Source organism: Lytechinus pictus, chromosome 7, assembly GCF_037042905.1.
Source record: "Lytechinus pictus isolate F3 Inbred chromosome 7, Lp3.0, whole genome shotgun sequence".
In the NCBI taxonomy this organism is placed as follows: Eukaryota; Metazoa; Echinodermata; class Echinoidea; order Temnopleuroida; family Toxopneustidae; genus Lytechinus; species Lytechinus pictus.
Window position 1 is genome coordinate 32,507,300 of NC_087251.1, and position 23,590 is coordinate 32,530,889.

At 35.3% G+C, this 23,590-nt stretch overlaps 1 protein-coding gene across 1 annotated transcript; it reads left to right on the plus strand.

The window, feature by feature from the left end:
- The first annotated feature begins 525 nt into the window (after nucleotides 1-525).
- LOC129265268 (exonuclease 1-like) lies at nucleotides 526-21,628 on the plus strand. The gene is made up of 16 exons (XM_064102535.1): nucleotides 526-833; nucleotides 3,516-3,704; nucleotides 6,907-7,026; nucleotides 7,715-7,838; nucleotides 8,749-8,886; nucleotides 9,371-9,583; nucleotides 9,936-10,126; nucleotides 10,778-10,874; nucleotides 11,330-11,504; nucleotides 12,301-12,538; nucleotides 13,289-14,159; nucleotides 15,291-15,491; nucleotides 16,954-17,352; nucleotides 18,072-18,135; nucleotides 18,785-18,920; nucleotides 19,393-21,628. The coding sequence occupies exons 2-16, from the start codon at nucleotides 3,544-3,546 to the stop codon at nucleotides 19,535-19,537; spliced, it is 3,273 nt and encodes a 1,090-aa protein (XP_063958605.1). The 5' UTR covers nucleotides 526-833; nucleotides 3,516-3,543; the 3' UTR covers nucleotides 19,538-21,628.
- Nucleotides 21,629-23,590: the final 1,962 nt, after the last annotated feature.

The window sequence follows — 23,590 nt, forward strand, 5'->3', positions numbered from 1 at the left end:
TTACCAATATAAAAATTTAGAAATTCATAACTTTCTTATTGTTTGTCCGATATTGTTCAAACTTTCACCTATCAACTTGTCTGATCGATTTTTCTATTTCCTCATATAAAAACTAGTTTTTATTTGGGTTCGGATTCCCCTTTAATCTTTGATAGATTTTCATCAAACCATCACCTAAATTTTTATTATTTACCTGATATTTTTCAAATAATTTTTCGACAGGATGAACTTCTCCCAAACTACCCTTTAAATGGAATATTACCTACTACTGTTATAGGCCCGATACATGCAGGCCAAAATCAGCCTTTAGTAGTTATATGCTTGCAGCCATGGATCCACCTCTATGCTTGCAGCAGACATATTCCCTGCATTGCCGATTAATAATTGAAGTATTAATTAATATAAAAAAATATTATGAAAGATTAATTGTAATTTAACATGGTTTTATCATTATTTATTGTTTCTGATATTTATATTTTTTTTACAAAAATACATTATAAATATGTGTTGAATTTATTTTTGTTTTCTGATTATGATGTGAGTGTCTGATGAAGGCCGCAAACGCGCGAAAATTAAAAGAATTGTACGTAACATGCGATAGCCTTCTGGCCTGTCGATGCGAAGCGACGGATCGGACGGCCACTGCCACCCGTGGGCTGTCGGCTTCCTCTAGCTCTAGCTCTCGCGGTGCTACCGGTACCGGCGCGCGCGGCAGATCGTTGCGTACCATATGACGGAGCCCATGTCAAGAATGAACTACACTGCCTAGAATTTCTAGTCAACTCCTGTCGATTCTGCATCCCACGTTCATGACGTTCTAACTTGGCTGTTCCGTAAGTACCGGTATAGCTGCGTATGATGCGTAAAATAATGTGTAACGTCAGAATCTGCTGTAAAGTGTAAATTTGTGAAGCCTAAAAAAAAACTCTGTTTCAAAAAAGTCAACTCTGATCAAGCAAGCAAGCTCCGAGAGCGGCCCGCGGCGGGGACCGCGATCGCGGGGCGGAGCACGAATGCCACACTGAGCTCGGCTCAGTTAGATTTGAAAAAGTAATACTAATAGTACCGGTACTTACGGTATGGCAGTGTATCCTATTGCCGGACACCTTTATTTCAGTGCTTTAAAAATGACAACTAGAGGAAATACAGTCAAGAAAAATTCGCACTTGCTATTCTAAATATGAAAATTATAATATGAACATGATAAAATTATTTTATATTATACAGTTATAAATATAATCTACCAACCAACCGTTTTCTTTGCATCGCACTTGCCGCATACTCCTCTGACTCTGTGAAAAACAATCATTTTAAAGCGCGACAAATTACATCGTCATTCCGGACGGGTAAACATATTCTTGATTATAATGATGTAAGAAAGAATTTGTGTGATTTTTTTTCTTTTCATAATGTATCAATTATCATCATCATGACATGTCATGAGTAAATTCTAAGTTTTTGTTTGCTTTTTTATATTGAATCTGAGCAGAAGTGGGTACCGGTAATAAATTTGTGTTTGCTAACTAATCTTATTAATATTATTTATTTCTTTTTACCTGCATGTTCCATGGCACTTTCCAATATTCCAATAATATTCCAATATTATGCTCGTTCGTATCGTGATGCTCATCAAGTTCTGTCCATCGTCGACAGCTCTAATCATGGTAAACCTGTCCTTGTGCAAGGGTACCTTGCCTTGAGAACTAGCCGTCGACTACACCCACAATACACCACACCTAAACATTCGATCGAAGGAGTGGACAAGATTGAAATTCGGCAAATCAGGCCCATATTTCCGTCAGAAAATATTTCAATTGTTAATCCAAAACTATGTTATATGATATCTTAAGCATTTTCTGTCATTTAAAAGATAAATAGATCTAAGGTAAAGGTTTGATTTTTTTCGCCTTGTTTTTGCAATCTTGTTCTATTCATTGCAATCTTGTTCTATTCATTGCTCTGTGAAATTGAACTGCGGAAGCGAAGTACGGTACGAAATTGTTTTCGTACGCAGAATTATGCGCGTCCGGAATCATAATAGTGTCTGGTAATACAATACGTGACTATACGTTTAACTTTAAGAAAGACATTTCTGCAGAATCACAATTGCATTAAGTAAAAAATAGAAGTACTGGTATATCTAAGCGTTGAAATTACACTAGTTCAAATCACAATCACATCATGATGAAACAGCCGTAGACTCTTCTAACTTGTTAATATGTTTCTGCAGAATCAATTAATTATTCATGACTCATGATTTAATTTTTTTTCAATCATTCATGACATGTTCGAAAAAGGTTGAATACTAATAGATCTAGACTCTAGGTCTACTCTAACGCTAGACCTACATGTACGTCTAAACGAAACAGTGTGATTGGAATCATGGTTCTATGATATGTCATTGTGTTGGCCTACTTCTGTGTTCATACCATACTGTATGCTGTCAGTCTTTGCTTTCACTTCACACAGTAGCTGTAGATCTACTATGTTGAAGATTGACATGGTGTATCTTTTGCAATTTAACCCACATTAAAGTTGACCTAACTGCGCACTACGTTGCACACCAGTTGGCATGGCCTGAAGTGAGGGCGAAACGGCTTGAAGAGAGGGTTTACTTAACCCTGATTCTGCAGTTACCATGATTTATGGGGGGGTTTTAATCATACTAATGGATGCTTCTGAATGCAGGCTTAAGCCTCTGTATTCAACTCCAATTTCCTTCTCACTTTGTTGGCCAGATCAAGTCCTGCTGGGTCAACGTCAAAAATTGAACTTCACTGGTTCACATCTTCAATACAGTCCATTCTCGAAGCTATGGACACAGACTATTCCATGGTTTATTCTGATGTAAAACGATTTCTGACGTTTCTCAGTGACTGATCTTGGGATAAACAATTTTTTATCATGACCTCTGGTAGGCCCATGCACCTCCATGTCCCAGATCTGGCACTACCTCCTGGTCATATCTATGAAATACATGTAACTTGTAAGTTTCATTGATATCCCCTTACACACAGCAGTATGTCAATGTAGGAAGTTTAAGTTGAATCAATCTTTGTTTGTATGGAAGTTTTTTCACCTCATCATGATTCAAGCGTATAAGATCGCATAATGCAGCCAAAGTGTTTTGGGGGGAGAGCAAGAGTTCAGAAAAACGGGGGTCTCATGCCTGGGGTTTAGACTTACAGTAGGCATGAGATGAGGCTTGGCATGTCCAACCCCAACGCAGTCATGTGAGAGTCGGCATTGCCAAGTCTTTTCATACCTTTGGTGTAGGCATTTGATGTTAAAAAGTTATTGACCTCTTGTTGACTTCTCATGAAGGATTCTGGCACACTGTTTTAATGGCACTGTACAGCATTGGAACATGGACTTTTAGCTTATCTTTCATCTGGGTCAAATTTCTCCTTTACCTGATCTGAATAAATATCTTTCATGGCCATGTTACAGGTTTCAGCTAATTTTATCGTTTATTTATTTATTTATTTTTTCCTTTCTCCATATCATTATTCTAGGCGTCTGGTAACTGAATAAATATTGAGAATGGGAATTCAGGGACTTCTCCCATTCTTGAAGGAGGCATCTGAGCCTATTCACATCAGGAAATACAAGGGGTATACCCTTGGTATTGATACATACTGCTGGATACATCGTGGAGCAGTAGCCTGTGCCACTCAGTTAGCTAAAGGAGATCCGGCTGATCAGTAAGTTGTTTTTCATTTGGCATAGAGCAACATTCCTTGTCCTTCTTAACGCTTCTTTGCATTATTAAAAACCTTAATCTTTGTGAAATTTTGAAAAGAATTATTCTCAATCTTGGTTTTGTTAAGTTAAACAATTTTGAAAATGGATGTAACTTATGTATGGATGAGAAACGGGAGTTTGATTGAAATTTAAAAATAAAAAGTTATTAATGCATACGATGTGGTGCATTATAAATACAATTATGCCACCAATATAGCAATAATATCCAAGTCCTTTGGAGGTGCATAGAGACGTCATAATCATAATGTGATATGCGCTATAAAAGAACTGTTTCTTATTATCATTACAGCAATTAATTTGTGTATTATATTAGACAAATGATTGTAAATGATGGCAATAACAAATACAATTTGTATTGCACAAAATCTCTCTCTGTAGATCGCTTAACTCTTACTCTGCCAGGCCCAATACCCCTCTACTGCCAGGGATATTCGAGGGAACCCTAAATTGACCGAAATGTGAGCAGCGACTGATTTTAAAACGGTCATAATTCTTTACCCGTACGTTGTATAATAAAACCTTCTACACATGAAATGATGCATGGTTCATGGGCTTTATGGCCGTGTTATCATCTTTCATATTCGCGTTTGGAAAAATGGAGAAAAGATGTAATATTTTACATCGTTTTTTTTTTCAATAAGTAAAACCTAGAAAATTAAGATTTCATGAACATTTCAAAGAGTAAATAACCTGTGGAATTGTAGAGATACCAAGAAATTAAGAAGATAAAATGAAAGTTTAATGTTTACCCTTTCAAATGACATATCTATTAATGAAATTGAACAAAAAGAAATAACGAAAAATAATGCTCTTTTGAATAAAATACTATTTTGCTATTCAAGTTATTTCCTCTGAAGTACGGTAAAGCGACCTGTTCCAAAAAAGGGCATTGTCGCCGATCAAGTGACCAATCACAGCACAGCTGCGATCCCCACGCAAACACACACAATGATATATTAGAGCCATGTATCTTCAAAGTGCAGCCAACCGTACCCTTTCATTTGTGTAGTCTTCAAAATAAGACTGTAATTTTTATTCGTAGTGGAACAAACAAAGTTATTGCCAGTCAGAAGGAGACAAAATATAAAAGAACTAAAGATGATATATTAAAATAAAGATAAAGAGGGGTCGGACAGATTCAATACTTACAAGTTTGGGGTATAAAATCCCACAAAATAATATGGGCGTTCTTGGCAAAGTGCACAGAAGTAAGAAAAAAAAAGTTTATTTTTCGTGAATCAAAGAAGAGGGAATGCAAATCAGTTACAAACAAAAAAATCAATACAAATTTTCAAAAAGAAAATAGGCCTATTTGTTCTGTATTACTGGTCTGACCAAAGTAGCCACCTGTTAACATTCTACGTGACTACATTATTTTGGTCATGCCACCAAGTCATGAACAATAGATGCCCAGACTCTCTTTCATGAGGAATCTCTAATCCACGCTCCCTTCTGACCTATTATCTAGGAGAGTAATTTAGCACAGGATGTTCATAGAAATCGGGGCTCACGCGCGTCTTTTGATTTGACTTTTGAATACTTTCACAGGTTCCGGTATTGATTTCTTATGGGTGACCCAGGTAAAGAGAAAACAATTTGCCCCCCTACAGAAAAATCCTGCATCCGCCCAGGGCCTCCCCAGCTCGTAGCACTATCCGTGGTAAAAGAAATAATTTGTTCAGATAACATAGTGTACAATAATATGCGTGGTATAAAGAAATGTAATATTCAACCCGTTATCATCGTTATCATTTTCATTTCTACTCTCTAAAGTCGTTTTAAAATCCCCTTGATAGTGACGTCAATGATGCAGCAACTAACAGGTCGGTCTGATCGGTTTTGTTAATGTATCCCTTTCTTTCTTTTCCTCAAAACATCTTGAGACGAATAAAGCGGTATTATTGGCCGTTTTAATTATCACATTTATTTGTTGTGCTTCTTCCTATTTTATTCGAGGAGAATATTGAACGATTCATATTTTTGTGAGAAGTTTGAATATGATATTGATAAGCATAACAATGTCAATCATTCTTTTTTTATGGTTTGGGCTACAAAAACACAAACGAATATGAACCGTTATTTACCTGATCTTAAGTTTATGAAGAGAGAGTTTGGCTGCAGAAGGAATGCAATTGATATGATTACAACAATTATTTTTGAATAATAATCATAATGATGATGATGATGATTCTGATGGCAATAACATTAATAATAAGAAGGTGAAGGAGAATAATAATGATAATAATAGCAATAACAATAATGATAATGATAATAGTAATACTAATAATGATAATAATAACAATAATAAATGAATAAATAAATAATGAGTGTGATGATTGCAGTGCGATGAGAGTTGGAAATGACAGCCTTCTTTACTCATATATTTATAACGAGAACTATTTTGTGAGAATGCTAAAAAAACAAAGTATAAGACCTTTCCACACCCCCCCCCCTACCCCCAAAAAATCTCCCCCAAACCGTGCACATTTGCAGGCAGAAAAAAGCCTTGACACAAGAATACTACCATACCGGCCTGCAAAAGAACCGATCGATAGCTCATGAATATTCATAAAACAATAGCGAATGGGCGAGTAGCGTTGGGTGAGAGACATCGTACCGCTCTGTCATTGGTCAATTCTGAGCTGAATGCCTTCGCACACTCGCCTTTGCTCTGCCCATAGAAGTACGTGTATTGCTACACACAACCTTTATATCACACGTGTCTATAGGGGAAATCTTGATTCAGATCGCGGCAATACCCGAAATCAACTCTTCAAAATTATAGTGCAAAAATGCCATTTTACTCAAAAAATGTCTATGTAAACCACTTTTTTTTATATAACAAAATCAATTGTGAATTCCTTGCCAATATAACAACATAAAAAACACAGAATATAGTGTTGATTTTCTGGCTGTAAAATTGGTTAAACAAAAAAAAGTTACTTGGGCAACTATAGCTGCCAGTGGCACTAGAGGGCTATGGGCAACTATAGCTGCCAATGGCTCTTAAAGAGTTAAATGCATTTAAGTACATGTAGGCAAATTTTTTATTTTATTATACTTAAAACTGCAATTTAAATGTGAGGGTGTATAACCAGCATCCAGTCCTTCAAATTGATTTTAATTTATATTTTCCTCTAGTTTTGTAAGATATTGCTTGAAGTATGTTAACATGCTGAGGGCGCTAGACATCAAACCAGTCATGGTGTTTGACGGAAGGAATCTACCGGCAAAAGCTGCCGTTGAAGACAGCAGAAGAGAGTAAGTTCGTAGTAATGCTCTTGTATATTCTGTTTATACATTTTTTTTTTTTTTTTTGGCGTGGTACATTTCCATACTTTATTCTCCATTTTATCCCTCCTTTTACATATTCTTGTTAAGGATTGTTTCATACTGATCTTTCACAAAAAAGGTAGATTAATCATGACATATTTCAATTCAAACATCCTTTGTACCAGTACCAGAGATACCAACTGCTTTGTTGTTTTTGTTCTTTGGCCAGTTATATAAAGGACCTATGGTTTTGTTACATTGACAAAAGACTGTTCACCATAATTGCAATGCAAGGTAATAGTAATCATTAGTTCTAATTATTTAGTGGACCTTGTAAAAATACTGAATTCCTAATTTGTTTAACAGTGTATGTCTATTATTCACCCGAAATATGACTATTCATTGCTCAGAATAATATGATATATTTCAAAAGGATGCAAAGCATCTATTATTTACTGTTGTCTCAAATACTGAAATTTGTAATACTAAAATTTGTAATACTAGTGTTTTAATGTTCATTATTGATTATTACTATTTATTATGATTATCAAAAAAAAAACTTTAGATGTTGCATAGCAGTACTTTTATTTAAAATATCTAACATATTATATAGCAATAGGTAAAAAAAGTTTCCAGATGATAATTAACAGTCAATATTATTGATTTTTTTTCTTAGACGACGAGAGACATACAGTCGAAAGGGACGTCAGTTCTTGAGAGAAGGGAAGGCCAGTGAAGCAAGGGATTGTTTTGTGAAATGCATCAATGTTACACCAGAGATGGCTTTGGATGTAATGAAGGTATAAATATTACACTCATCTGGGTCCTGTAACGCAAAGGTTTGCGATTAATCGTAGACTTGATTTTCACGTTTATTTGTACATTGTAGTCAATGCAATCAATCGTTAAAAGATGTTCTACGATAATTGCTAAAGCTTTGTGTTACAGACCCGTGTTCTTGTCTTCTTAGATCTGTCTTGTTATTAGGTAGCTTGTTTGATGAGTATTAACTCTACTTTTCACTGAGGTTCAATTGAATTTCTCACATCTGAATGGCTTAACATAATTTCGTCAGTAATATGTGATGTGAAGACTTCTTGGGATGTCATTATTTTTCAGTAAATCTGGCATCTCTTGGAACATGTCTTCTTAAATCTCATTGTTATCTCTAGAATTTTCTGAAGAAGTCTGATTGAATTCTCCATACCTGAGACCGAGTGGCATCGGCTTTTGGCACACACTAGTCATTAGGATGAGATATAACACTTCCTAGAAATCTGATATCTCTCAGGACATTTTTTATTTCTCAAATTTTAAAAGGACTATAATATACAGCATATGAAGTATGCCTTCTATTTAGTCACCTATTCAGATGCACAGAGGAAAGATATAATGAAGAATCTGATTATTTGAAATATGAGAATAAACATGTTTAATGATATTATTATTGTAATGTATCGTACAGAGCATGACTTAAAACAAAAGCAATGAGTTGCATTGTAAGCCAAATTGCTGGTGGAATAAAATAATAAGTTCCAGATCTTTTCCAGGAAACAGAGTCATTACAATATTTTGAAGAAAATAATAGGTTTTTGGAAGCACGACATCACATGCTGAACTTATTTCTTTTAGATATTTCAGATTTCAGTATGCAAACTACAGATGATGTTTGTAAAGAGTTTTTATCTGTCACTTGATTGTTTGAAACAGGCGGTAAGGAGCTTCGGTGTAGACTGCATTGTAGCTCCTTACGAGGCCGATGCACAACTGGCCTACCTTGAGAAACATGGCTTTGTTCAGGCTGTCATTACAGAAGACTCGGATCTCATTGCGTTTGGCTGTAAGAAGGTAGGCAATTTCTTTCCATAAACCAGGTTGGCGTATTCCCGGAAGTTTAGGTATTCCCCGCCCAGTGGCGAATGTTGGGAAGTAATTAGATGTTGGTTAGATAATTGGCGGGAGTGGACACACTTTTTGATATCCTTTTGATGAGGATTTAGAGTGGGTAAGGTGTATGCACATTGGGACTTACGATTTGTGGCTTAAGACCTCTTGAACGCAAAATCAAGTGTTTTTGAAGACCTCCATAACATATGAACACCGGTTGCTTTATGCTAACAAGTTACACGAAAAGACAAAACTAGGATACCTTGAATTCTGTTTTGCAACTGAGATTGATTTATTATAATGAATGGACAAAGGTACCTATAGGCCAAATTTCTTTATGAATGCCATCCAGGGTAAATATTTGCAAGCAGGTTGTAAAGGCTCTATTTTTTTTCTATCTTGTGCAAAAACAATTAATTCCCCCCCCCCTTTGTCTAATCCGTAGGTCATCGTCAAGCTAGACTTGGCAGGTAACTGCATGGAAGTAGACTCCTCGCGCCTCAATATAGCCATGAAGGTCGGAGAGAAATTCACACCTGAGAAGTTCCGCTATATGTGTATCGTTGCTGGTTGCGACTACCTGGCGTCGCTGCCAGGGATAGGTATCGGCAAGGCACGGAAACTCTTCCAGCTGACAGTAAACCCTGATATTAAACAGGTAAAAATGTGCATTATCACAAAAAATCTGTAAGAAAGATGTACTCAGTCTTGCACATACCAATAAACTGACAGTAGAAGCATATCATCTGTTTAGACATTTTCAGTAAGGCCGAGATGCCTATCCGTCGTAAGTTCTCTGCAGGTATCACAAATTTAACATGAACAGAATATTAAACCATTTTTTTCAATAAAAAAACATAAAATTGATGAAATAATTCCCTTTTTGTCAGGTCATTCTAGTTTCTGGATGAAGTTTATTAATTTAAAAAAAATATTTTTTTAAAGTTTTTTTATTTACCTATTTATTTATTCATTTATTTATTTATTATATTTATTTGCTGTATTGGTAGGTTATTAAGAGAATGGCAACGACCCTGAAAATGAAATCAACAACTGTGACCCCAGAATACATGGAGGGATTCCAGCAGGCAAACAACACATTCCTATATCAACTGGCCTATGACCCCAATAAGAAGAAGCTGCAACCTTTAACCCCATACCCGCCAGAGGTCGGACCATCAACGCTGACCTACGCTGGCAAGTAAGTTACACATTTCCTTTTGGGTTAATAATAATTTATGTAACTAACTGCATCTTTCATTCTCCTGAAGACGACAATAACACACTTGTTGAAATATTGAGTTTGGGTGATACTTTTCAGGACCAACGCATGCCCTCAAAAGAGTACACTGTGTAATGTGAGACCTCTGCACACTAATGTATCTTTATTCCCATAGCAATAATCCAATAACTCCATTTTTTTCTGAATTATTTAATTCATTGATTCCTTGATTTATTTGCTAGGTCATAATGTGTTTAGCTGAAAAATTAGAAAATAATTAAAATATTATTACATGAATGGTAAACTTCTTGTAAAAAAACAAAATTCTTGCTGATTAAAAGAATGGTAGTATACAGATCTCAGTCAAGAGTATGGCGGCAAACCTCCCCATTTAGATATGAAGGTGTTCGACTTTTACTGTGGTATCCAGGCGCGGATCCAGCTGGATTAGACAGAATAGTTTTGAAAGACCGACTAATGTGCGAAAAAACAATATGGTCCCTAAAACGGTATTGTGTTCACCCTGACTAGGTCCGCCCCTGGTGGTAAATGTCAGATAATGACAACTTGTCAAATAACTTTTATGAAATGTTTCCTAGAGATAACTTCAAAATTGTATTTTCATTGTAGATATGTTGATGAAAACAAGGCTTATCAGATGGCGTTGGGTAACATCAATTTTAACACCATGGAAAGAATGGCAGACTTTGATCCAATGGTCAACAAGGTATAAAGACATTCATAAATCGGCAGTGATGTGTTTCATGTAGTACCAAGACATGTTAATAAAATGAACATGAAATAAAATTAAATCCACATACATTATTGGAATTAAAAAAAAAAAGCATTGAAGATCTTGGTTATTGTTGTATGAATTGAATTTTCAAATTTATTCATAACTGCCTATATTGGGAAAATACCCCCAAATAAATCCTATTTCTGAAAATCTCTTAATAATTTGTTCCTATTTCGTTGCTGTCAGGGTTGGTAAGTATGACAGTATTTCTTGGTGCATTCACAGTTAAGCAAAGAAAATGAAATTTGTATATAATAATTGCAACAAAAAAAACAATTTGAAAAGAACGCAAGTTTTAAGATACGTTTTTTCATGGCTGTAGCAGATGGAAGTATATGTTGATTATGAATGATTTGGAAATACTTTAAATTGAATTTTTGTTTCAGCATCATGACAAGAAGACACCAAGGTACTTGTTGAGTATTTGGCATAAGGACTACCAACCAGGTCCTGGACTAGGATGCTTGGACCAGGACCATGTAGAACGAGAAGGGACAAAGGGAAAAGAAATAACTGTCGAGGTTAAGCACAGACTGATCCAGAAGAAGAGACAGAGAGAGGGTATATTCAAAATATATATACCAAGAGACCATTTCACAAAGGACTTACAATTATTATAACTTTGCCATTATGGCAACTATCATGGTAACTGGGCTCAGCAGCCAATCAAAATCGAGGTTTCTTTGGTAGTTACCATAATTGTAAATCTTCATGAAACCAGACCCCAGAAGAGCATTTCATGAATGTATGTCATTTTTACTAATGCCAATTATTATAATCTACTGGAATTCTTGCATCTGATTGGCTAAGAACAAGTTTGTCGGTGAAAGTCGATGACAAGACGGTTCATGAAAAGCTCACATGGATGTTTGGTGCATGGTTGTAGTTGATTTGAAAGCTCTCACTGTGCAAGAGTAAAAGTGTCTAAAATGGATTGCATGTGAATTTGGTAAAGCGATTGCAATATTTTTTCCGCAAGATATTCTTTAAATGCTTTACATGTGCTTTGGTTCCTTTTATTATACTCCATTTATACATATGAATAATAGTGCTTCAATTCCTCGTATAAATTTGCTCTTGATATGAAGGCAGAAAGTGACTTGCCATTGATGACACGGTGAGGGTGCAGACAATGCAACTTTGCTATTATAATCTCAAAATGTAATGGCTACTGTTTCTTGCCAACTTTTTTTCCCCCGAATTTTATGAGATTTTTCAGCAAATCTAATATTAAGAATACAATGAAAGATATCGAGAGAAACTTGATGGCATGTAAAAGATATGCTAGTTTAATTTGTTCATACATGTGACTCCCCTTCATACCAATATCTCTTATGTAATATCATTATACCCGTAGAAGAAGAGGAAGTTCAAGGTCCATCAGATGACCAGCTCTCCTCCATGTATACCAACACCACGGCCAAAGGATGGTCAGATGAGAACCAGTGGTTAGAATGCCAACGGGTCATCCCCGAGACTCCTGACAAAGATGTGATAGAAGAGATCAAACCTGCTAAGAGGAATAGGTTTGCTACTAAGCTAACATCCAAGAAGAGAGCTAACATAGTCAACAGTGGAGAGGTGGTTACTAGTAGGTTAGTATCATGGTAGAAAACTTGACCGAAGAAGATATTTTGTAGTTTAGTGATCACTAGCAGGTCAAAAACTTGTCTTTAAGATGATTAAGCTGAAATTAATTATTAATAATAATTACAGTAATGTTTATTCTTGCTTTGACTTCCTCTTACAGGGAGTATTTCATGAAAGGACTTGTCAGACGTTTTATCTGACAAGTCCTGTTTCAAACGACAGTTACCATAGTAACGATGCTTCTCAGCCAATCAAATTCGATGAAAGTTTTCAGATCTTACTACCCTAGCTTCAGGAGAGCAGTTGGTACATGCTCTGCTCTTCTGAAAGGAATACATTTTTGCCAGGCCCCCATTTACCTCACTGGGTTAAAAATGTAATGTGCTGTTCATAATAAAAGAGTAGAACAAGTAGAGTTTTGCACCACTTCATTTTATCGTCATGTTTAATTAGGAAAAGAAAGTGTCAAAGTTTGACCTAATGACTGTAAGATTATATATCTTCTTTCATTAATAATAGTAATGATAATAAGGTCCATTTATATAGCACAGCTACTATAATTGCTTATACTCTACTGCGATTGATACTTGGCATCATATTAATACCCCGGCTGTAGATGAGCTGCCATATAGGCGCTAAAGCATTCAAGAAATAAATCCTACCGGGTACCCATTTACGTCACCTGGGTTCAGTGCAGCACAATGTGGTTAGGCATATATCACATAGCTTTTAAGCTTCTGTTTTGTCTTTTCTAGGTTTTTCCAGCCCAAGAAGCTGGATGTCTCAGGAGAGAATAAGCAGCAGATACCTGGTGATAGCAAGATCAAAATGGAAAAGAAAGAAAACCAAAGAATTAATATGAACACTTCAGGACTTCTAGAAGGAATTGTCGACATTGAAATGGAACAACAGAAACAATTCAAAGCAGAAAGTGACGGTGATGATGAAGAGACTGAAAACTCAGAGGACGTGATTGCGATTGAATCGAAGGAAAGTATTTGTGGTAGTCGTTCCAAACAGACACATGTCTCAAAGAGCATAAATGCATTACAAAGGTTTCAGAGGTCTTCCTCTGCCCCTGTACTAATGAAAACTGAAAGGAATCTTTCATCAAACTCACTCTCTACCTCTGTGAAACCTAAAACCTTGCCCGCAAGCCAGCAATCTGAAGATATCCCTGACTCACAGAAGAGCATTATAGAGATTGAATCCTCTCAAGATTCTGTATGTTCGGTGAGGAGTGTCGATACCTGCAGTCAATCGTCATCACTGTCTTCAAGCCAGAGACAAGGTACACCCAGACCTAGGGGTGCCTTCTCCTGGAGCAGGAAAAAAGAACTACAAGGCAAGAAGTCTACCAAGGACAGTAAACAGACCACATTGGGGTCACTCAGTAACTTCCTATTCAAACCCACACTGCAAAAGAAACCCATGCCAAGGCAGGCTGTTGTAAGTGTCCAAGATGGCCTACCGGAGAGCAACAGCCTGAGCAGGAGAGATTCATTTGAGAGACCATCCTCCCCTGTGTCGCAGGATTCCTCATCGCAGCTCTTGAGTCTGTCTCGTTCCTCATCCATACCGGGAAGCATGGACATGGCAAGACTAGGTGAAGACATCACTTTCATGGTAAGTATGATGTTATCCAATCAGAGCTATCATGTTAGATCATACTTCTCTTTTGTCCCTAATGAAGACGATGTTTAAGTGACCTCATCTGAAATTTCTTGACAAAATCATAGGTTCAAATATATATTTGTGCATGTGATTTGATGAAAAATGTACTTGTTAACGGAACCTGTTTGGTCATAGTTTTCTTTCTAATTCTTACGCCTACATTAGCTCATCTCTGTGTTTTTATTCTCATAATATGGAAAAACCTTACATTAGTATCGTAATCAGATTAAAATTAACAATTTAACATGTCCATATTGTTATTAAAATTTAATGTATTCATTCTCCACTCGTTCAAAAAAATATGAAAAGACAAAGTGGAAAGGCACTTTGAGTATTGGTTCAGTCTTGGTTATTGAAGTTCAACAGTGAGACAACATAATATATGAGTATATCAACATTGAGAATGTCATTGGTACAAAGTAGCAATGTTGCCATCTACTGTTCAATTGGCATTTTCTTCTCTATTTGGAGAGTATAGCCAGACAGAAATGGAAAAAAGATTTTTAAGTTATTGACCTGAATATGTCACATGGATGTCATGAGAATTGAGAAATCTGAAATTTCTTTCAAGTCTTTTCTTATCTTAACTTATTAGTCATTTTCTTTATTGATTAAAAATAAAATGTAGTTCACAGACAAGATGATGCTTAAAGTTTTATAGAAATATGTCGTGCCAGCTTGACTTTTGAAACTGAATCATTTGGAAATGTAACCCAGATTTCAGCCACATCTGTTAAGAATGACTTATATTTTTATCAAATCCAGTACATTTGCTTCTTCTTTGAAATGATTGTGATATGATACAGACCATGACATTTATGAATACTGATCATTTTATAAAAGACTAAGGGTTGGCAGAGGGGGGGGGTCAAACCTGATGGGTATTGAATCCGAGATGATAAATGATGATCATTTCTTATGCTAAATGTATATTGCTTTAGCACCTAAGAACATGTTCAGTTGTGCATAAAGTCATACGTGGCTTCATGAATAGCTGTATGAAACACCAACTCAATGTCTTTATCAAAATTTAGACATCAAACTGATCTCTGTTCTATTTCAATAATTCTGTCTATCTCACAGGATTCACAGAGCAGTAACATGACAGAAAGCCAGGACACTAGTTCTATTGATCTCACATCAGATGCAACCTCACAGCTCATAGAGTTATCTATACCCCCACTCCCTCAGCTACCATTCCAGATAGATGTCAACACAGAGGAGGAGAGTAAAAGAGAGAGGATGGAAGGGATTGGAAGAGCTGGATTGTCTAGAAAGAGAAAGGTATAAAGAGGAATTGTGACCCCTCCCCCTGGCATTCTTCATAACTAGGTCTCAATGAGTCTTTGTTCATGCTACATGTATCAGTCCTCTGGTTGCTTATTAACAAGCATCTAGAGTAAATATAGCCCACTTTAGAAGATATTTGGTAATCAAACTGTTTTATTATTTTTTTTTTGTGTGTGTGATTTATTTATTATCATTATATCTACTTCTTTTAGGAGGTGGGGGTTATTTAGAGATTGGATTACACAGAGAAGATTCTCCCTTCTTACAATTCCAAATCTTGCATGACCAAGTAATAATTGGTTAATACCAAATTGACCCAGTTTCTGAGCAAACTAAATATTTCCCTCAGGATGTCAGAATCAGAGTGTGGTCTCTTCTCAAAACCACTTCTTATTCCGTCTGCCATTTACTTATTCTACTGGCATCCCGATTCTCAGGATGGTTCATGAGCAACGTCCTGTCGTGAGAAATGCCCTAAATTGAAAGGAAATGAAAGGAACATGACAGATACACAATTGAACATGAGGTTTGTCAGATCATCAGCAAAATTACATGTCCATCCTTCCATCTATTTCCAACATTGTCATATTTGTGGTTACAAAAAAAAATAGTCAGTGTGGTTTCTACAAAAGTGATGGGGACATATGCTGAAATCAAGCCAACTTCCAACATATTTTGATGCCAGGATAAACAATAGAATTATCCCCTTACATCTTATCATATTGATGGCTTTTGTCATTGATCAGTATAAAAGTTCAAATTTGTCTGCATCTTCTGGGTTTTTTTTCTTTTTACTTTTAACATTTTTCCGCCCCTTGCAAGTTCCCCCACCCCCAATATGCCACTGAGTATGAAAACGTGGATGTCAAAATTGTATTATTTTTGTAGTTGACAGCATGATGAGCCTGTGACAGAAAATATTAGTTGTTTGGGTCAATAAATAAAAGTCTGAATTCAAGAGAGCTCTTTCAATTCTCAATTATTTTGCTTGGTATTGTTGAATTTTTCTCATTATCGGAAATAAAAATCCGATTATTGGTTGGTTGTTCTGTTGGGTGTTTCATAAAGCTGTTCGTAAGATAAGAGCGACTTTAAGAATGATTGGTGATCCTTTCTTATGCGCTAAATAATCATGGTGAACATCATTTACCCCAAGGAAGGATCACCAGTCATTCTTAAAGTCGCTCTTGACTTACGAACAGCTTTATGAAACGCCCCCCAGGTAAATCTGCCAAAGTAAAATCTTATTGGTCCTTACAAATATATTTGTATAGATGTATATAACACATGTTTTGAATCATCTGATATATAAAAAAAATTGTTTCAACCTAGGTGATTATACAACTTATGGAAAATCGACGTAGGCATCATTACATGTTCATTCTATTAAAGAAGAGCAGGTTTTTCCTTGTAAGTTGTAACAGATTAATGACTCTTTTTCTTCAACATTTTCCAGAAAATCCCCTCATTTGATGATCACTCTCCAACCAAAGTCACCAGTGTAGTGTCCAGTCCTGATACCGACGATGTGTCTCTTTCCAGTTCCACCGCATCATCACCTCCACCGGCTTCTGCATCTTTAGACACCGCCAAAATCATTGCCATGGCAACTGCATCACAATTTAAAGACTCTAATCAAAATGATGCTGTTTCAGGAGCAATTCAAGGAGCAGGGGATGGTCTTGGGTCATCTGGTTGCTCTAGGGGAGGAGAGACGGAGGTGTCGTTGGGTGTGGTCGGGAAGAAGGGCGTGGTAATGCAAGAAGAGGAATGGGAGAACACTCCACCAGGGAGGGGAGGGGTGTCGCCCTACAAGAGACACCGGAATAGAAGTCTATCAGGAAAAAGACATCAGGTAGCTACTCGTGCATCTTCTATTTCTAATACATTTTAAAGTGTGCACCTTCTGAATATACTTTGACTCGAATCAGTACGGTAATTCAAATTAAAAAATCACTGAAATTTCTGTAAAACTTTATGATTTTGGTTTTTATGAATGTGGCATTTTAAAGTTTTGAATGATTTTAAACAGTTCTATGCATGTTATAAACATACAATGAGTTTTCTGATGAAGTCATATCCCTTCTTGTGCTTTTTTGTTTATTCACTAAAATTATGATTATTCCAATTTCATGATTCAAAAATGTAAAAATATGATGAAAAAAATTAACTTACCGGTATTTGAATTTCATTCAATCAAATTGTTAAAAAGGAAAATGATGACATGGTATCATCATCTCATTCAATATTCATGATAACATGCATTGCTGAAATGATTTAAACCAAAATTTGCGAATTAAAATAAAGAAATCATATTTTATTATTTTTGGTTTTCTAAGAGTCATGGAAACCATTTATTTAAGAAATATTTTTACCAATGATAGTCACATATGATGTATCGGTGAGTCACTACCAGGTTTATAGTTTAATAATAAATTGTAATTTATGATTTATAAATCAGTCACATCTTTCAGGAAATTTGATCTTCGTGAAATCATTAAAAAACTGGAAGTAAATCATTCATAATGATCCCCTCTCATATTTTGATGTATCTTGCTTTGATATTTATCATAGGGACCAGGAGCTGGGTTCACCAGAGAAGCAAATCAACAAAATGCCATCATTTCTGAGCCAAAGAGTAAGTCTTTTACCAAGGATGACATGACTGATCTTTTTTTTAATTTTCTCTTAAAAAAGAACAAATGTTATTTTCAGGAAATAGATTTTCATGAGTTGACATCCATCCAATATTTCCTCACGGAGATATGGTGTACATGGCTATATTTAGATAAATTTGTGTAATGTTTTGAAAGGATTTGCTGCTGACATCTTTATTTTTTTTTGGGGGGGGGGCAGAACTACCTCTTCTACTTGATTGTAGCACTTCCTAGTCTAGTCTTTGACTTCTATCTTATATCTACTTTCTTTACTTGTCTCTTTTTACTTTTTTTCCAATTCTTCCTCTAATCACCAATACCTGATGTGTTAGCCCTTTTTTGGAGTATTTATTGCATTTCTTAGTAAGAATGATATCAAAATTTATTAGTACAATTGTCTTTTCTTTTTTTTCTTGTTGCTTTCATTGTTTCATTTGTAATTATATTTCTTTATCTGTTGCATGACACTTATTTTCTTGTTTTTGAATAGTTTGATTGTTAAATTTGGCCTTCCCTGCAGTCGGGGATTAACCAGATCTAAAGCTTTGATTGCTTCTTCTACTACTAGTATTACTTTAATGTTTAAATATGTATCATTTTACTATGTCTGTCATTCTCTCTACTTCACAGAACAATCAGCCTTTCTTGGTAAATGTAAAGCATCTGGTCTGTCCAAGAAGAGACGACTGAGTGGCAAAGGCAAACCAGAAGCAACTCCTAAGGGACAAACTTCTCTTCTTGCATTCATGGCGAAACCAAAGACAAGGTAAGAAACTCATAATAACTCTAATTTACAATAATAACTATTTATCTACCCAGGGTAGCTACTTCAGCTGTAAGTTATTATTCCAGGAGGCCCTGCATAACATAAAATGTTATTATTATGTAACTCTTAATCTTTTATTTTATATTGTCACATTTGTACTCTCCTTCCTTTCTTTCTCATCCTCTCTCTCTGTCTTTCTCATTCTATGTTTATATATTTCTCTTCTGTGCCCCGCTTTTCATTACATCATCAGAGAAGATTCCCCCCTGTTCTCCCAGTAATTTCTTCATGTCTTCACAAAACGCGCCAATATAAATACTTTATAATATATTCCTACATAACTTGTGGTAATGTAAACATGACTCATTTGTTTATCGCCGCTTTTTAAGAACACACCAATATCATCCTTGGCACCACATTCCTATTCATTCTATGGTAATGCAACCATTACTCATTTGTTTATTACCCTCAGGAATCCACTGATCAGCCAGAAAGGGGTTTCTCCACTCTCACCAAATAGAGCAAACATACATGCAGACCTCACTCCAGAAACAGATGGTAGTCTACTGTCCAGACAGGGACGTGCACTCGCCACCAAGAGGCATATATTTGAGTAACACTGTCCGTCACCGCATCATTTTCATCATCATTGTACACGTCTTGATCGTCGGTTACCTATCCTCAAGTCCAGTACTTCATAACATAAACATGGTCTGGTGGTTCTATCTCTCGCTTTTGAAACTGAGGGCCATGGGTTCTAATCCCAGCCATGGCATGAGATCCTTCAGTAAAAAATTGGGCCACAGTGTGCTGCACTTAACCAACGTGAAATGGGTCCACAGTTGCCAGGACAAACCTGTGACACCATAGTTTGCGCATATTTTGTAAGAATTTTTTGGAGGGCTAATACCAATTGATATGCTATTATTTCTTCATGAGATTTGACATACCATAAAGTGTAAACATAGAGAAAGTACTAGACTTATTTGTAGTCAATTTTTTTTCTTGTCACATGAGAATTCATGTCTTGTATTAATTATTGTCAAGATAGATCACAAACGATATTGTTCAATGCTATTCAATACCAATTTATTGCATTCAGTCGTATTCAGTGAAGTGTGATTCACTAGTATATTTAATTAATTGGCTGCCCTTTACTTTTATTAGGAATCACACAATATGGTGGTAAAATGTACATTCAGTTTATTCGACCAAATAGTAAACCAATTCGGTTATGCACATGTGGCATTAGACTATCTGATGAGCAGACCAAGAACTTGTACATCCATTGAATGTACCGTTGATAGTAAATGTATGTTTGTGTAAGTTACAAGTGCAGCTAGGTAAAGGATGTTAATGTAATTTAAGCAAGGTTCAGCAATTATTGTAAACTGTCCATGCAATCAAGTTTCCGATCCAAACTCCATTGTTAATGTAATCAACCTTATCATTCTTTTCAGGGACTCTACGTAACACTTTACAGATTAATTGAAGTTATGTAAATGCTTCAAGGAAAGGCTGTGAAGATAAAATGTCATTTTTTGTTATCCCAACAGGATTTGGGAGTTGTTGATGATGGCTTTAATCTTTTTTATATTTCATTGTCACCTTTAGTAAATCAATCAAAGTCTTGAGGCGAGACCTTGGTCATGTTATATAAAACAAAATAAAATAATTCTACAATTGACTGTACGTTTACTTGTATTATTGTCAGTCTATCAGTTTCATTTGATTTAGATTTAAGTTTAAATAGATCCATGAAACTTTGCATTGCTTATATGAGGAATGGAAGGGAATAGACAGCTAGATTTAATTCCATGTGTGTATGCTCAAAGGGACAAAGGAGGGATTAATAATTAACCATAGTTTAAAATGAATATTGGTCAATTTAAAATGACAACTGGGAAATTATAGAACTATTGACCTATTAAATGTTGATTTACTTCAACCCATTACAAAGCAGAATTATATCTAACTTGAATTATATAAACCCATTTTCTTTCATTTCATGTCTCTTTACATTCTAGTCAATTTGTTTAATGAATAAATTAAACCATTAAGACTGTTTAGTTTCGACAGATTTCAGTAATGTTCTTGAAATCTATGAGTAAGTAAACAAAAACTAGTAACGCAAATGTTTGTGATGGATTAAAAATATGGGAGCATCATTTTGATTGGTTTCAGCTCAGTGTTATGAACAAAATACAAATGCAATAATGATATTGATTGGTCATTGCCATTTCGCTATCGATTGCAAACATGTTACAGAACTCTAGTGTTAGTTTAGTTTTATTTTATTTTATTTTTTTTTAGGCTTTTTTTTTTTGGGGGGGGGGTTAATGCAGGTGGGAGACCGTTTTCTCATTTTACCACCTCATGAACTAGTGCTTACTTTTATCAAATTTGATCAATTTAAACAATTAAGTATTATCAAGTTTAATTATGAACCAAGAGTAATATTGTATGTGTGTAATGATATGATGGATAATATTGTCATTTTTTATGATTTGATGTAAGGATGTATGTGGTTCATATCTCATGAACACCATGTATCTGAAGTCAATTGTTGTTTTGTCTAATATTTTTTCCCCCTCATTGGTGTTGGTGTAACTAATCATGAAGATCTTCGTGTAAGATAATTTGCTGCCAAATTAACTTTTGTGTGCCACAATTTTACCAGAAATAAACAATTTCAGCCAAATAAATTATATTTTGATCGTCATGAGATTCATTTTGTATCATTACTTGTAAGATTAATGTAATAATCATCGGATATATTTTATAGTTTAAATACTTCAACTTGCCAATTTACATTGAGACTACATTACGTCAGTTGCCCAATTTTCATTTTCACTCACATATACATGTATATCTCAAACATAGGACAGCAAAATGAAGAGAATGAAACTACTGTTTTAATCAAATACAAATACAATCTTTATTTACAAACTTGTACAAAATCTTACACTTTACATATAGTATTACATGATACAATATCTAATTTTTGGCAATCTGTACAAAACAAATAGATACATTAATAAACCTGCATTAGAAATACATGTATTTATGAAGTACAATATATATCATGACACTAACATACATGTAATAAATGAACGATGTGAATGGAGAAATAAAGTCTATTGCACAAATATATATCTTTCAACATGAAATTAAAATTTTCTCTAGTTGATGACTATTCATATACCAATACTTTAGAACAATCATCCCATAGAATTAAGATTGCATGTGTATCAGTATATCTGCCTGTCTGCCCCCTTTCTCTACCCCCCCCCCCCCCCCCCACTATATCTACATCCCCAAGTGATGATTACATCAAAGTCGGGGGGAAAAACATGATGAAAAATTGCTATACCATAGAGCATTCATATCTTCTAGATTTTGTACATAAACTTAATATTCTCTTCACCAAAGTCCACTCTAATACTGTTGATATATCATCTTTACACCGCTACATTCAACACGATATCATGTACTAATGCTATTATTCCATAAAATGTGTACGTCCGACCCCCTATATGTGGGGCCTTCGTGAAATTTTCTGTCTCTGATTTCTTGTTCGTTTGACAGTAATCTTCTCAAGGGTCCATGACTTGGTCAGTTTATGAGGTGAAGTAAAACTTGAGAAAAATGTGGGTCGGACGTACAAAAAGGTTGATTATTTTATGGAATTGCCCCTATACAAGTAGTTTTTCTTACACACTGCCCAGTATCACATAGCAATATAATCCATGGTAAAATAATTTAATTAAACAGGATTATAAGGAGACAACCCCCCCCCCCTCCCAAAATAACTTGTGCTTTCGTTCCTGTCTAATGGGTAGTGAAATAGCCTAATAGAATAGTATTTGGAGTGTACCTGCACCCAATACATGTAATAAAATTCCATGCAGAGTAATTATTCGATATTACATGAATAACATCCTATGAGCATGATCTAGAGTTCACAGCATGCACCGTCTACATTTATCAGTAAGATGTGTTGATGACTATGTAGTTGTACATTTTTTCAATTTTTTTCAAATCGACTGAATCATTTCAAGAAAAATGTATTTTAGAGATTAAAAAAACTTAAGTAATTGATCCATGTATTTCACAATTATCGTTTCTTTTTTATCAAGTTATCTCCATTTTCTTATAAAACAATGTATTTACACTTCAATTCCCTTTAATTATCACCTTGTCAATAAATCAATTGTATAGCCCCCAGAAGAAAGAAACCCATCAATATCTTCTATTTCACCTTTTTTGCATTTTTAAAAACTATTTTCTGTTGTTTTGGTTTTAGAATAAACCAAATAAATTGTAACAGCCATCTTTGTTCTGTATAATATTTCCTTTATAACAAGTCAAATGTCTCTGTATAACCTATTTAAATCTCACGATATTGCAAAGTTTTCTCCATGTTCATCGAGGTCATAATGTCAGTTACCATAATTAACCACTACATGTTTTTTTACTTGACAACATTTCTGAATTAGTGGCGTTTTGCTTCTGATTACAGAGTCGTTTCAAAACAGAAAGGCACCATTGTCATACTGGAATCTCGGTAGTGAAGCTCCTGAAGAGGAATCCGCTCTACTATGTCCTCCGTTAAAACTATATCGAAAGACATTACTATGAGGTCTTGAAACGGCACCACTGTTTAATGG

Coding starts and splice junctions, on each gene's coding strand:
- LOC129265268 (XM_064102535.1), top strand. CDS start 3,544: ATGGGAATTCAGGGACTTCTCCCATTCTTGAAGGAGGCATCTGAGCCT. Junction 7,839..8,748: donor TGGCTTTGGATGTAATGAAG/GTATAAATATTA, acceptor TGTTTGAAACAG/GCGGTAAGGAGCTTCGGTGT. Junction 10,875..11,329: donor TTGATCCAATGGTCAACAAG/GTATAAAGACAT, acceptor TTTTTGTTTCAG/CATCATGACAAGAAGACACC.